This window comes from Heterocephalus glaber, unplaced genomic scaffold (assembly GCF_053883595.1).
Source record: "Heterocephalus glaber isolate CG9 unplaced genomic scaffold, H.glaber_assembly_v1.0 deba00000943, whole genome shotgun sequence".
Taxonomy (NCBI): Eukaryota; Metazoa; Chordata; class Mammalia; order Rodentia; family Bathyergidae; genus Heterocephalus; species Heterocephalus glaber.
Genome location: NW_028258175.1, coordinates 5,705,020 through 5,719,653, shown reverse-complemented (window position 1 = coordinate 5,719,653; position 14,634 = coordinate 5,705,020). Strand labels below are relative to the sequence as shown.

At 44.1% G+C, this 14,634-nt stretch overlaps 1 protein-coding gene across 5 annotated transcripts in view; it reads left to right on the top strand.

The window, feature by feature from the left end:
* Prkcb (protein kinase C beta) overlaps positions 1–14,634 on the top strand; it is a 312,724-nt gene that overhangs the window by 128,949 nt on the left and 169,141 nt on the right. For all 5 annotated transcript variants that reach the window (XM_004855957.4, XM_004855956.4, XM_087209105.1 and 2 more), the window contains one exon: positions 548–630. In XM_004855957.4, the coding sequence (XP_004856014.1) occupies positions 548–630 (83 nt within the window). The remainder of the gene's footprint in view (positions 1–547; positions 631–14,634) is intronic.

Here is a 14,634-nt window from a genome sequence, read left to right as displayed (position 1 = left end):
ATTTGATCACAAATGACTAATGTAACAAGGTAAACATCGCAGCCTATTTCTTCCATTCTTCCACTTAATTGACATTGTTCCCAGTCAAGCTCCTAGATGGAGCATGCATTTGCTATTCCTGCTTACTCTTTTTCTGCATTCATTTCATATTATGAAGCATGACTCTAGCATTTCAAGATACGTATTTCTCATGCATTATGAACCCAACACAAGCCAACTGCTTCGTCTGTCTGGTGCCTGATCTAAGAAAGAACATTCTATTTCCAAACCAATAGAAGACCAGGGATCTTCAAGGAGTGTCATTTGGAGCATATGTGATCTTTTGAACCCTGTTTAACTTTAGAAATTTAATGCCTGTGCAGGATACAACATAGTTGTACCCAAGAATATGTCTTCAACAAGGGACAGGAGGCAGAAGCTGAAGCTGCTGTTCGTTTGGGCATAAAGCCTTTATTTGGTGAAGTCCAAGCTTGCTGGTCTCTCCCTCCCTTTTCTGTCTGCCCCCTCCCTTCTTCCCTGTCTCCTAACCTTATTTTCTCTTTTGCAGTTTGCTGCTTTGTTGTGCACAAACGGTGCCATGAATTTGTCACATTCTCCTGCCCTGGAGCTGACAAGGGCCCAGCCTCTGATGTAAGTAATGGGTAGGGGTCAGTTTCCTCTGTCCACAGTCAGTGCATCCTTCTTGGTAATGAGAGTGAGCATGCTTAGACAAACTTTGTTTCCACTTTGGTCCACCTTCCTGGAATTTTCCCTGTTGGCTTTGGCTCCTACTGGCTCCACCACCCACTTAGAATTGAGAGCTGACCTCAGCTTGCCCAAAGCAGTAGTGATACCTTCTCTTACTGAGTTTCTTTAGCCTTCTCCAAGTGGTCATTTGCCATTTTGTTGCAGTTCAGGGTGGGAGACATCTGTTGCTATAGCAACACCAGCACTCTAGAGATTGTGCTGGACAATTTGGCACTTGAAGTTAAGAACTCCAGCAGTGTGGAACATACAAAGCTCTTGTAGGTCTGTTTGCTGAGATGAGGGCTGGGACCATTTGCCATATTCTTTCCAGTCCTACTCTCTGGCCCTTTTAGAACAATTCCTTCTCTCATCCTCAGAAAGACAGGCAGAGAAGTGTTCTGGGAATGATCTAACTCCCTCATGCAGCTCTGAATGTTTTTGCAGATCAAGACTTGGTTCTTAAGTGCAGCCAAGGAGATGCTGTTTCCTAGGTTCTGTCTTTATCTGTCACATTTTTCTGTTGCTAAGACAGAAACTCAGTTCAAATTGGATTATATGGAAAGGGAAATTGTTGGTGTCTGAAATTGAAAAGCCCAAGGATAGACCCAGCTTCTGGCATAATAAATCAAAGTGCTGAAATAAGGTCCTCAGGGTCTCTGTCTCCATTTCCTGGCTCAGCCTTCCTCTGGGTTGGCTTCATTTTCCAGAGCAGCGTGATGGCCGTGGCATCTTTAGTTTTGTATCTCATCCCTGCTGTAACCCCAGGGAAAAGACCTCACCTCTCCTTGGGCCAAGGTCACAGGTTCTAGGGTTTTGGGAATTGAGGAGAGTTCTCCAAAAGGCTGTGTGCATCCTCTCAACCAGCATCCTGTGTATGGTGCTGATTCTCTGACAGCCAGGATTGACAGGCCCAGGAATCAAGGGTGGAAATAAAGTGGTGATCCTTACTATTTCCCCTATTTTCAATTTTTTTTGCTTTATTTTTCCCATGACTTTATGTTCCGCTGACCTAGAGGTTTTAGTTCTGGAGGGAGAAATTGCTCTACCAGGAAACATAACAGTGATTCTGTGGAACTGGAAGTTAAGACTGCCCACAGGTCACTTTGGGCTCTTCATGCTTCTGAGCTAATGAGCCAGGAAGGGACTAATGGGGTGACTGATATGGACTACCAAGGGAAATGAACTACTACTCCACAATGCAGGAAATGGAGAGTATGTCTCAAATACAGGAGATCCCTTAGGGCATCTCTTGGTATTACCATGACTTGTTATTAAGGTCGATGGCAAACTACACCAGCCCTGTGCAGTCAGGGCTACTTATGGGCCAGACCCTTTAAGAATGAAGGTTTGGGTCATCTTGACAGGTAAATAACCACCACCAGCAAGGTGCTTGCTCATGGTAGAGGGAATAAAGAATGGGTAGTAGAAGAGGGTACTTTTAAGGACCAGCTATGACCTTGTGACCAGTTATAGAAAGAAAGACTATAATTGCCATTAGTATTTTCTCCTAATTGTGTTGTATTTTTGTATATACAGTATACATATATTATATATCTTTGTTTTCCTTCCTCTTTTAATATTTTGTCACGTAACATAAGATGCATTGACTGTATATCAGTATTTAAGTATTGTTTATTTTACATCTTGGTATTTAGGTTACACAGTATCAGGAGAAGAGTAATCAATACTTCAAAACTTTATCTCTTTCTCCAGGAAAGAGATTAGTGTGCTTTTCCTTGTTCAAGGTCTAACTATATTGTATCAGATGGAATTATGACCTTGTATTTCTTCATTTGGAAGTGCAGTTTAAAGAGAACTAAGTGTATAGCTGTCAAGTTGGGAAAGGGTGAATGTGTGATGGTTAAATTCCGAGATCAACTTGCCTGAACTGAGAGATGCCCAGATAGCTCATAAAACATTATTTCTGGCTGTGATTCTGAGGGGGTTCCAAGAAAAATATAGTATTTGAATTAGTAGACTGAGTAAATAAGATGATATCTATGGTAGGCATCATCTAGTCCCATGAGGGCCTACATATAACAAAAGGGCAAAGGAAGAGTAAATTCATTCTCTCTCTTTGAGTGGGCACTTCTGTCATTTCCTCCTAGGGGGCATTGGTGCCTTCAGGATGAAGCCTTAGACTTGGACCGGGACTTCTAACATTAGCTCCTCTACTTCTCAGGCCTGTGGGCTCTGCTGTGGACTAAATGATACTGTAGCTTCTCTTGGTTCTCCAGGTTGCAGATGGCAGACCGTGGGATTTCTCAGCCTCCATAATTATGTGAGCCAGTTCATAAGATAAATTTATCCATCTCTGTCCACATCTGTTCTGTTAGCTTTGTTTTCTTGGAGAACCCTGAGTAGTACACTGTGCCTGCTCCTGGAGATGAAGATATGTGTGCTCATTCCATAGTGTGAGAGTGTGGCACAGCTGGTTCCTCAGAGGAAAGCTACAGAAGTAGTATTGCGTACTAGTTAAAATGACAGACTACAGAGACAGCTTCCCTAGTTTCAGACCTGTGTGATCTTGGCAAATTATTTAAGTTTCTTTATGCCTTAGAGTCTTCAGCTGAAAAATGAGGAAAGTAATCATCCCAACCTTGCCCTTACAGCACTGTTATGAGTGTCAAATGCATAAACATCTATGAAACCACTTAGGACAGTGTCTGGTATGGTGCAAGAGCTACCTATACCTCATGATGATGACAGTGATGGAAAACCAGTGAGCACACGGGAGCAGGCAGCAAGGACAGGCCAGGTATGTCTGAAGGGTAGGCAGGTTCTCTGTCTGCCACCTGGCAACCCTTCCTAGGAGTGTGCAGGCTCTGTTAGTTGTATGAGACCCCTCTCTGTATGAATGGAGGCATGCTGCCATTAATTGTTTCAGGCATGGGGAGAGCAGGAAGTACTCCCTGCAGCCAGCATGCACAGGATTTGGCAGCCTACCTGAAGGGATTCTATCTCTGGATACCATTCCAAGAAGGTCAGTTGGCACTAAGGATGATGGATTGGTCCAGACTCCTGAACCAGCTTGACTTGGTTCATTGACCTTTTTCTGCCCATGGTTGGAAGCATGATGAAAGACCTGGCCACACCTGCTTGTCCACCTGGCCAGGCTCTCTCTTGGCCGTCCCTGATACTCATGCAGGGACTGTGTAACCTTGGAGGAACTGGTGTACAGCAAGCCCGCAAAGCAGAAATGCTCAGCTTTGTCCATGAAAAAGGAATGCGATGGGCTCCATTCTCTTCTCCGCTATTCCAAGGCCGATTGGAGCCAGGACATATTCTAGATATTAGTAGAGCTTTGTGTTGACATCATTCTATAGACAGGTCTTCATCACAATATATCAAGGGAACTTCCTGAACTAGGCAGTGGCCTGTGTGCCTAGCTAGCGACCCAGCCATGCAATGGCAGAAGGAATAGACCATGTAAGTGGCACTCAGCAATGGAAGGCCTCAACCCATCACAGCGTTTGGGAAAGACACTTCTGATCATTTGTAGGCATTCTCCTGGTTCTTAGTCTCACCAGGTTGATAAACATCAGTTCTGTTTTTCAGACCTTGCAGAAAGACCATGTGGAACCGCCATAAGCATTACATATGGTCACTATAGGTTACCTAGCACTCGGAGTATAGGCCATGTGTACAGCCTCCTGAGAGATCGCAGAATAAGGGAGAGAAGAATTGCATCTGAGGGCTGAGACTGGGGTTCTTGTCCGTGTCAGTGGTTGTCTGGTAGGTTGGCTGATGACTAGATGTTGTAGGATGGTGTCGCTCACATGACTGGCCTCGAGTAGATTGTTGGCCTAGCCCATCGGTTTCCTCCATGTGGCTCGTCCTCTATGCAGCTGGCTGGCTTCAGCTTGTTTGCATGGAGGTTTCAGGGTGCCATGAAGGGCAACAGAGCATCCCCCAGTGCAAAAGAGCTTTTAATACCTGTGCATTGTGTTCGCTAAGGGTATTAATACCAGCTATATAGGTTTATAGTGTAATTAAAAATATTTAAAATGAAAAAGTTGAAGACAGGGAAGAAAAGACAGATGGATTAATAGCAAAAAGCTGTATGCCCTTGCACAAAGTGCTTGACATTGTGCTTAGTGAGCCCAGGATGCTGTGGTAAGGGCATTGCTGTTGTTCCCTAATCTCCCTAATCATGAACGTACTGATCGTTTTCCACATTTCTCCACTCACAGCATGTCCATGGGAGGCAATTACTGTTTCCATCCCCATTACTTTATACGAATTCTGTGATGCAGTGCTGAGAAGAGAACTCAGACTTTGGAGCCAGAGAACCTTGTGTATCAAATTCTTCCCCTGGCATTTAGTGCTCCAGTGATCTTGGGAAAATAAAATTTAAGTTCTGTGTCTTGATTTTATATCTTTAAAATGGGGGGAAATAATACCTAAATCAGTTTCTTTGGGCAAGTATTCAATGAGATTCCTTGGTTCACATCCAGAGTAGTATTTAGCATAAAAAAGGAACTCAATAAATGCTTTAAAATGATTATTAATATCACAAAGCATCTCTTCTGCCCAAGAAAGGGTGCAGGGCACCCTCTGGCCTGCCAAGGAATAATAGCTGCTCATAATAGCTAACTGTATTGAACAGGGGCTCTGTGCCAGGTAATGCAGAAGTGCAAAAGGACTCTTCAGCTGGCTTGTCTAAAGATACTTTCTTCAATATTTTACAGTTTTAGAAATAATTTGTATGCTAAAAATTACTCAACTTAATCCTTTTTGACCTAAGGATGACAATTCTAGGAATTTCTGTGAAGAGATTATTTAAGGACATGCACCTGTATTTAGAGTAACACTCATTGTGTCAGTATTTATAGTAACAAAATATTGGAAAGGACCCATGTGACTGTTAATTAGGGACTGCACAGTAAATTATATCCACACGATGGCATGTTGTGCAGTGATTACACATCATAGCCTCTGGGTGAGGGGAATGCTCTGTATCTTGACTGAGATGGCTGCTACACAGGTATACACATTTTCCAAAACTCATCCAAAGGTATGCTTAAAATCTGCAAATTATTGTATGGAATTATACTTCAATAAAAAGTCATGGTGACTAAATGTTGTTGGCCTGGGGATATTGTTAGTATATAAAGCTAAGTGAAAAAGAACAAGCCAGGCATGGTGGAACATACCTATAATCTCAGCTACTCAGGAAGCTGAGGCAGGAGGGTCTCAAGTTCAAGGCCAGTTTAAACAATATAGTGAGACCCTGTCTATAAATAAATAAGTGAATAAAATGAGCATATGGCAAAACATCAAGTATGGTATGATATATCAAAACATAATTATATATTTATAGTATTTTAAAATGTTTTGGCATGTGACATTTAATATTAAGTGTACAATAATTCGCATGTAATATGTAGTATTTTACACATGTGAGAACCAAAGGCTGTGTCCCCAAATACAGCAGCCATGGCACAAGTGTCCTTACTTCCTGGCCCCTTGTTAATCCTGCCTCTGTGAGCCTTGGCATGTTCGATTGCTGGCTTCTCTCATTGTTCATTTTGGATCTGCTTCACCACTAGAGTGGACTCAGGTTTCCCACTTAATTCAGAGAGGATCAGATGCGAGTGAAGGCTCAGGTACAGAAGCGACACAAAGACTCACAGTTGCTTCCAGATCTGGCTGCTCTTGAGGTCCTCCAGTTGAGTTCCTGCAATGAGAAAACTGCACGTGCTCGGATAAGATTCTGGGCCCTGATATCTCTCTCTCTCTCTCTCTCTCTCTCTCTCTCTCTCTCTCTGTCTCTCTTCTTTGGTAGTCCTGGGGATTGAAACTAGGGCCTTCACACTGAGCTACTTCCCCTCTGCACCCTTGAGACAGGGTTTTTCTCAGTTGCCCAAGCTGATCTTTAACTTGCAATCCTTCTGCCTCAGCTTCCCAGAGTGCTGGGATTACAGGTGTGGGCCTGGCATGTCTTGACCTCAGTTCATCTGTGGTCTCAGAGAAGGAGGGGAAGCCCTGGCTGTGCTGGGCCAATGCTGTACCCATTTCCTGCCTTAGCACATGGTATTGTTCAGACTCTTTGGCTTAGAATAGAGGAAACAACTTACACAACAGTCAAGTGCGCTGCTTTCAAGACCTGGCTCATCCAGTCTTAACTCCAAGTGGGAAACACACGGTTCACTTCTAATACAAATGCTCCAGGCTTGCCTCCCTTTTTCCAGCAGTGAAGCAGCAATTAGGGTGAGCATCCGTTTTGACCTCACTCTCACCTTGAGTGAAAAACCCATCCATATTTCTCAACAGGAGCAATTCACTCTAAACAGTACACTGCTGCCGCCTGTCTTACTCCCTCATTTATGAAATACCTTCCTAAATCTGAAAATGCACCATCTTCCTGAAATTATATCCTACTTATGTAACACTGCAGTCTGTGGCTTCTCCATTCACAGCAAAAGTGCCAGTAACCAAGGTGTAGCTTATCAGATGCCAAAAGGCTGTCTGGAGGGTAGGGGTGGATGGACCGAGAACACTCTGAGTGTTGGCCTGTCTAGCTCAGAGATTGTGCTACCATCAAGTATCCAAAGGGCTGTTGTACAGCTATTTTTTGTGTGTATCTCCAAAGGAAAGAATTAGAATAAAGGGAAACTGCCCCAGCCGACTAACTGATTTCCATATAATAATACTGACTCCTCAACCTAGTAGAGCAAAGATCAGTTACCGAGCATGCCGGTGATTCTGCTAGTTAGTATTGTTTGGTTGCCTACAACAGAAACTACCTCCAGCTAATTTAGGTTAGAAAGGAATTCACTGGAAAGGATGCGGTGCACTTCAGAGACTTAAGAGAAAACTTGGCCAACCAGATAAGCTCCATCTGATTTTGGTTCTTATACCGCTTGGCCCTAAATTCAAATCCTCAAGGGAGATCAATTACTCGGTCAAGTTTAGGTACCTAACCCACCTTGGGTGGGCTTTTAAGGTTTTCCCTCCAGGTCTAAACAGAGTGAGGCAGGTGGACTTTTCAAAGGAGAATTGAGGACAAGAGGAAGCATAGACCTCGGGCAGAGTGAAACGTGTCCACTATAATTTGTAAATGCTACTTTGCAGGTTACAGACAGGTTGAATGTCAAAGGATCATTTAGGTAGCTGTCAAAAACAGGCTTCACCTGAAAGTGTACAGTTAAGGCCTAGAATCTGTGTTATAAAAAGTTATCAGGTACTTCTGATGGGTAGCCAAGTTTGAAAAGCAACGCAAGGCAGTATCATACGATGGATCTGAAACCACGCTGGTTAGATTTGAATTCCAGTTTGCCACTGACTTGACAATCTTGGGCTAGTCACCTCACCTTTCAGCCTTGGTTTCCTCTTCAGGAAAAAATGGGATAAAATGACAGCTACCTTGTAGGGTCTAGGTGAGGATTAAATGAGTTATTCCATAGTAAGTACTTCATTCCATGGCTGGCAATAAAGCATGTTAATTAATGTTGCCACCAATGGTCCTTTCAAATCTTGGACTGTGAGTTTTAAAAATGCAGGCTTATTTTTGGCACGACGTACGTCCATCTTGCTCACCACAGAATGGAAATACAAAGACCTCTTCCATAGGCCGATTGGGAGAAGGGTCTAATAAAATGATGGAAATGTGACTAATGCAAGTCCTTTGAGCATCAACGGAATTTTTCATGATTCTTTTGCTCCCATTTGCCGCAGGCCAGCAATGACTTCTGCCACACAAAACCAGCCTATAAAGGTCAGGATGAATTGCTTCTAAACAGCCCTTGTTCCTCACTGTCTCCTCACAAAGACACAGCGCCTCATGCTGTGCAGGAAGAAGCTAATCGGTGGTGCCAGAGGAGCAGAGAATGGACGCATAGTGCTTCTCCTCTGAGTGAAGGGACTGCTGCTGAGATCTGAAATGAGCTCAGACCCTCTTTCTTAGGGATTGTTTTGGCTTCTCTTGGCTGGGGGCATCCTGAGAGGCAGGACCAGCCCTGCAATTGGACAGAACCAACTTCCCAGGAGACCTCAACTCTGAGCCTACAGACCTAGGGGGAAATGGAGAATCCAAAGGTCGGCTGGCCCTGGAGAGGGCAGCCCGAAGGGATGTGTAAGGCCCCAGTTCTTATGTCAAGAGACCTCATTTCTGCTCCCCTGTCTCTGTCTTCTTGTATTCTCCAGGGCTCCCCACCTCCAGGGGTCTATAATTCTAGGATTTCCAAGTATTTTTTATAATAAATAATACCTAAGAGTCAACATTCATAACTGTAATTCTGTTCTGAGTACATTAGAGATAATAATTCTTCACTCTTCATTACACCTATAAGGCAGGTTCATTCTTGTCGTTATCATCCTCATTTCACAGGTGAGGAAACAGGGGCACTCAGACCCTAAGTGACTTGCCTAACGTCACACGAACATGACTTAACCTGCATTCAAACCTAAGAAGTTTGGTTTCCAGGTCTGTGTTCTTACCTAGGACCCCAGACTGCCTGGTAAGCTCAGCCCTGTGCACCTGGACACAGCTAGCTACAGGTATGTCTGGGTCCATTGGTCCGGCTGCAGGGGAATCCTTTTCCCTGCCCTGAGAGCTGCCTTTCCACGCATGCATCCTCAGAGCTCTGTGGCCCTACACCTGCAGGCCCATGTGGTCCAGGTGCTCGTGGGCACCTCGCCCGAGCTGGACCAATCAGATTCCCTCCTTAGAAATTTAGAACTTGGCATCAAAGAGGCTGGCTTTAGCCTGCACTGGTCACATCATTTTTAAAAATTGTTTATTACAATGAAAAGCATCCAGCTTGGTTAATCCCCACACTGTGAACTTTTCTTTGTGATCAGAATTGCCAGAAACCTCCTGTGCCCCTCTGGTCCCTACATTATCCATCCAATCAGTGGTTTGCCTGTTTTTTCTCCTAGAGTACCATTTCATTTTATTTTATTTTGGAAAGAACATTTCACATGAGCTCTACTCTTTTACTAAATTTTTAAGTGTACAAGATTCTAGTATTTACCATAGGTACACTGTTGTACAACAGATCTATGAGCTTATATGTCTTGCTTGACTAGAACTTTGTTGTGCTTGCTATTAGTAACTCTCCACTTCTTTGTCCTTGCAGCCCCCAGCAGCCACTGTTCCACTCTCTGCTTCCATGCATTTGGCTATTTTAGGTACTTCATATAAATGGAATTATGCAGTATTTGACTTTCCATGCCTGGCTTATTTTACTTAGCATAATATCCCCAGTGTTCATCTATATTGTCTAGTCTTACAGGATTTCCATTCTTCTTAAGGCTGAATAGAATTTCATTGTATGAGTTTCTTTCTCCACTCATCTGTCAATGGGCATTTATGTTGTTTACACATCTTAGCTATTGTGGATAGTGCTGTAATGACTGTGGAAGTGCTAATGTCTCTTCACAGCCCTAATTTCAACTCCTTTGAGAAAATACCAAGAAGTGAATAGATAACACAGTAGTTCCATTTTTAATGTTTTGTGGGACCTCCTTGTGGTTGTGAGCTAAGGAGCTGACTACACATGACTCCAATGAAAACATACAAATGACCAACAGGTATATGCAAAAAATGCTCAACATCACTAATAATCAGGCAGTGCAAATCCAAACCACAGTGAGATAACATCTCATACCTCTCATACCTATTAGGATAAATGTTATTTAAAAACTCCAAAAGTCCACAGGTGTTGGTGAGGATGTGGACAAATTGGATCCCTTCCACAGTGTTGGTGGGAATACAAAATGGTGCAGCCACTGTGGAAAAAGTTTCCTGTGTTTGAACTCAGTAAGATAAAATAATATGGTAGATCCTTTATTGGGCCTGGCTGCTTTTCTCAATGCTTTGTTTGTGGACATGTGACTTTGAAAGGTCACACAGCACCCAATTAATCAGGATGTCCAGCTGTAAAGCCAGCATGTTGGTAAGTGCTCAAGCTAAGTGTGTGATAGCAGAAGTCTCCACCTGGCCCATGCACACCCTGTCTGAGAGCAGTCATTAAGTTCCAGTTTTTTATTCTTGCTGATTAAAGGACCAAGGTCCAGATTTTCCAATTTTTCCAGAGAGGTCTGAGATCCCCTAAATTTAGATGTTGGCAAATAATTTGAGAATTACCACTGTAATGTATTTTTTAAACACTTTTCTGGGCTGGATTCACTCTGTGGATCTCAAGTTTACAACTTCTGTATTTATAGGTGAGGATTATCAGTGGAAGATCTCCCCTTATTTGGTGGATAGAAGGAAAATGCAAATTTAATCAAATCAGCCTTCTTTGAGAGGTGGACAGGGAACAACAGTTCAAGGCAAGGAGCTTTAAAAAAAAGGCAGAGGCTTTTCACTCTCCCGATAGTGCTGAGATCTTCACTGGCCAGAGCACACCCATTTCCTTGACTGCACACAGCCCTTGCTGGGAACCAACTGCTACAGCGCCCCCTGCTGCCATGGGCACCTTCCTGAGTCCAGTCGGATCTGCAAGGGGGTCTGGCATCCACTTGCTTCCCCTGAAGGCTTTGAGAGAAGCCAGTCATCATTCATAATATTTATTACGTACCTTTGAGGAGACAGCACAGCCACCTATCTGCTCACCTTTGCTTCCTATGTTTGGTCAGTTACCTACTCTCTCTATCAGGCCTCCTACTGGGGACCCCTGAAATGTTCCTGGAAACCTCTGCAGTAGGCTCCAGTCTCCTGGCCAGTGTATGATGCAGGCCTGAGGAAAGAACTAAAGGACAGAACTAAGAGGGATAGAAAGTGGGGAGCCAGGATGACCAATGCTGGTACAGCCGACAAAGGCACTGGCCAGTCCAAGCCACTGATTTTTATTGACAATCAATTGGGGTAAAGGTGAGCTATGTGCAAGGGCAGGACTACGTGCAAGGATGAGCTGTTGTGTGGTTTCTGTGGAAATTCATGTAAACATGTAAAAGACAAGGCAAAGCATTCTTGAATTAGGAACAGAATAGACAAAATATGTGGTTATGATTAGGACATTGTCCTTCTAGTAAGAAGGTTTTAATTGTGGGAATGGAATTTGGGGGCAAGTTACTCTGACCTTAGCAGGTAGGCTTTGGCCAGACTCATTTCTATAAACCAGCCAGTTATGGGATTAACTCTTCACAACCTGCACTGCCTACGGCCTGCTTTGGGCATAACCAATATAGTGTTCCCCTGCAACCTCCCACTCTCATGTTTTAAAATTGCAGGGCGGGGGGTGGGGTGGGCAGGTGAACTAGGCTAGGCTGCCCTTGAACTAAAAAATAGTTCAAGAGTTTCTGGCGTGAGTTTGGCACCTTTCCCTGGATCCTGGGCTGAAATAGATTTTCTCCTATTTTTAAACAATGCCTCCTGGACTTCCAGTGATAGTTCAGGGAAGAGGGCAGAGTGAAATATATGAGCTCAGGGTTGTGGTGCTGCATGTTAATTAGGAGCATGGGGTTTGGGTGCCTGCGTCCTCATGGCTCTGCAGCCTACTGTGTGTGCACTGTGGACAAGCCACTCACCTCTCCATTCCTTTGTTTTTTCATTTGTAAGATGGGGCTTATAATATCTGCTTCTTAGGAATTTTGTGAGCATTAAATAAGTTAATATATGCAAAGAGCTTAAGATCGTGGCTGGCATAGGAGTGGTTGCTTCACTCAGATACTCAAACCTGCATTTGCCTTAAATCTTGCCCTGTAGGTTCTGACTCTCCTCCTTAGTTCTGTATCTGAGCCCTTCCTCGTGAAACTTTTCCGCTCCTAGACTGTGAATCTTCCAGAGCCCAGTGAGCAGAGGTCAGTTGTTGGGGTCTCTTCCTGTGTGTCCTCAGGCTTGTGCTCCCCTCATATTCTCTCCATTGCCAAATCCCATTGTACTTCCTAAATAATAATTACAGCCAATGCTTACATAGCGCCTAGCATGCCAGGGCCAAAATGCTTGGGACCAGAGATGTTTCAGATTTCTGGGGGTTTTTTGATTTTAGGATATTTACGTTTACATAATGAGATATCTTGGGAATGGGGGCCAAGCCCAAACATGAAATTCATTTCTGTTTCATATGTACGTTGTACAAATAACCTGAAGGTAATTTAACACAATGTTTTTAGTATTACCGTTGTCTTTTGACTGTGACCTGAGATCAAATGTGGAATTTTCCATTTGTAGTGTCTTACTGGCATTCAGAAAATTTTGTATTTTGGAAATATTTTAGGTTCTGGGATTAGGAATGCTCTCAATCTGTCCTGACTGATGGTTTTTATGCCTGTTTTATAGAGGAAGAAACTGAGGCGCAGAGAAGTTAACTGAATTGCCAGGTCACACGGCTGATAAGAAGCAGCTGGATTTGAACTTGGGCCAGCTCTAGACCTGCTGTTAAGCACTACAGTACCCCACTGCCTCCTGCCCATGCCCACCAAGAGAACCTAGCCCATATCCACCCGCCCAGCCTGGACCAGTTGCCTGTTCCCTCGCTTCCTCTCTGTCTCACCAGCCCATCATTTGCACGTGTTTCTAGGAAACAGATGTGACAATGTCCTCTCCTTGCTGAAAGCATGTCACTGGCTTCCCATTGTTCTTGGGACAGAAAGTCAGTACTATGTGGCATGGCTTATGAGCAAGGTGTTGCACATTCATCTCCCTTTGCCAGCCCTGCCCACAAATAAACTTGGCTTATACCGATCCGTTGGCATCCCAAATGGTTCATGCCCGGACAGTCTCACGAGTCCCCTTTGGATGATTCATGACACAGTGGATGCTCAGGTCTCAAGAGACCCTCCAGCCACTGCTTGTCCTCTCCCTTTCCCACTCTTGGAGCAGCTTCTGTTACTCTTCTCCTAGCCACTGGGTATTTGCACATGCTGTTCCCGCTGCCGGAATGTTCTTCTCTTCCTTCTTTGCCATGAATTCAGTCTTAGTCCTGGTTTAGCCAGCTGCACATAATCCTGGTGTCTGGGCCCATTCCAGATGAATTCAGTCAGTCTCTGATCTAGTCAAAGCCCCAGCTGGTTCAGTGTGCACCAGTGCTGAGAATACAGGGTCACTCATGCCAGTCCTCTGGGCCACAGCTCAAGCATCAGATCAGCTCCTGATACCCTGCAGGTAAAGCACCACATACCTTTCCTTGCTGACACTCATCATAGGAATGACTTTTTATGTAAAGACTCAGCCTTCAGTATTGCAGAGTTTTGCATCTGTGGTTTCAGTCAGCTGTGAATTGAAAATATTTGGCAAAAATTGCAGTTGTCCTGAACATGTGCAAAATGTTTCTTGTCATTGTCCCTAAACTATAGAGTTTAAAACTGAATTACATATCATTTACAGTAATCTACAGGTGATTTAAGAAAGATGTATCTAGGTTATATGCAAGCACTATTCCATTTTAAATGAATGGACTTGAGCATTTTGTTGTCCGCTAGGGTCCTGGGACCACTGTGAGACAACTGTATTTACAAGGTGACAGAGAACTCAGATTCCAGGCCCAAATTGCTCACTGTGTCACCTCAGGATAATAATAAACATATTTCTCATGGTAGGTGAGGATCAAATGAGTTGATGATATGTGAAACCTGTAGAACTGTGCCTAGTGTATGGCAGAAGCACTCTGTTAGGTGTTACTGTCACAGTGATATTTATCACCTTCCACTGGCATCTGTAAGTCCCTGTGGGGGGAGTTGGTGCCTGCTGATGAGTAGCTCCCCACTTAGGAGAGGGTGAGGCAAGGCACGTAATGCCCTGTGTGGTAGCAGAGTGGTGTCCTGACGCTCTGGGTAGTGGTGCAGAGTGGGTGAAGCATAGTCATGAGAGTTGGCATGACAGAACGCATCCTCCTCAGTCCGGGCCCTGTATGTGGATGCCACAGTCCTTTGCTCCTAGGGGCCAGGGCCATGGGAATCAGAGCCTGCAGGTTTGCTGCATCCAGAGTCCCAAGCGCAGATGGTGGCCCAGCAGGCCTT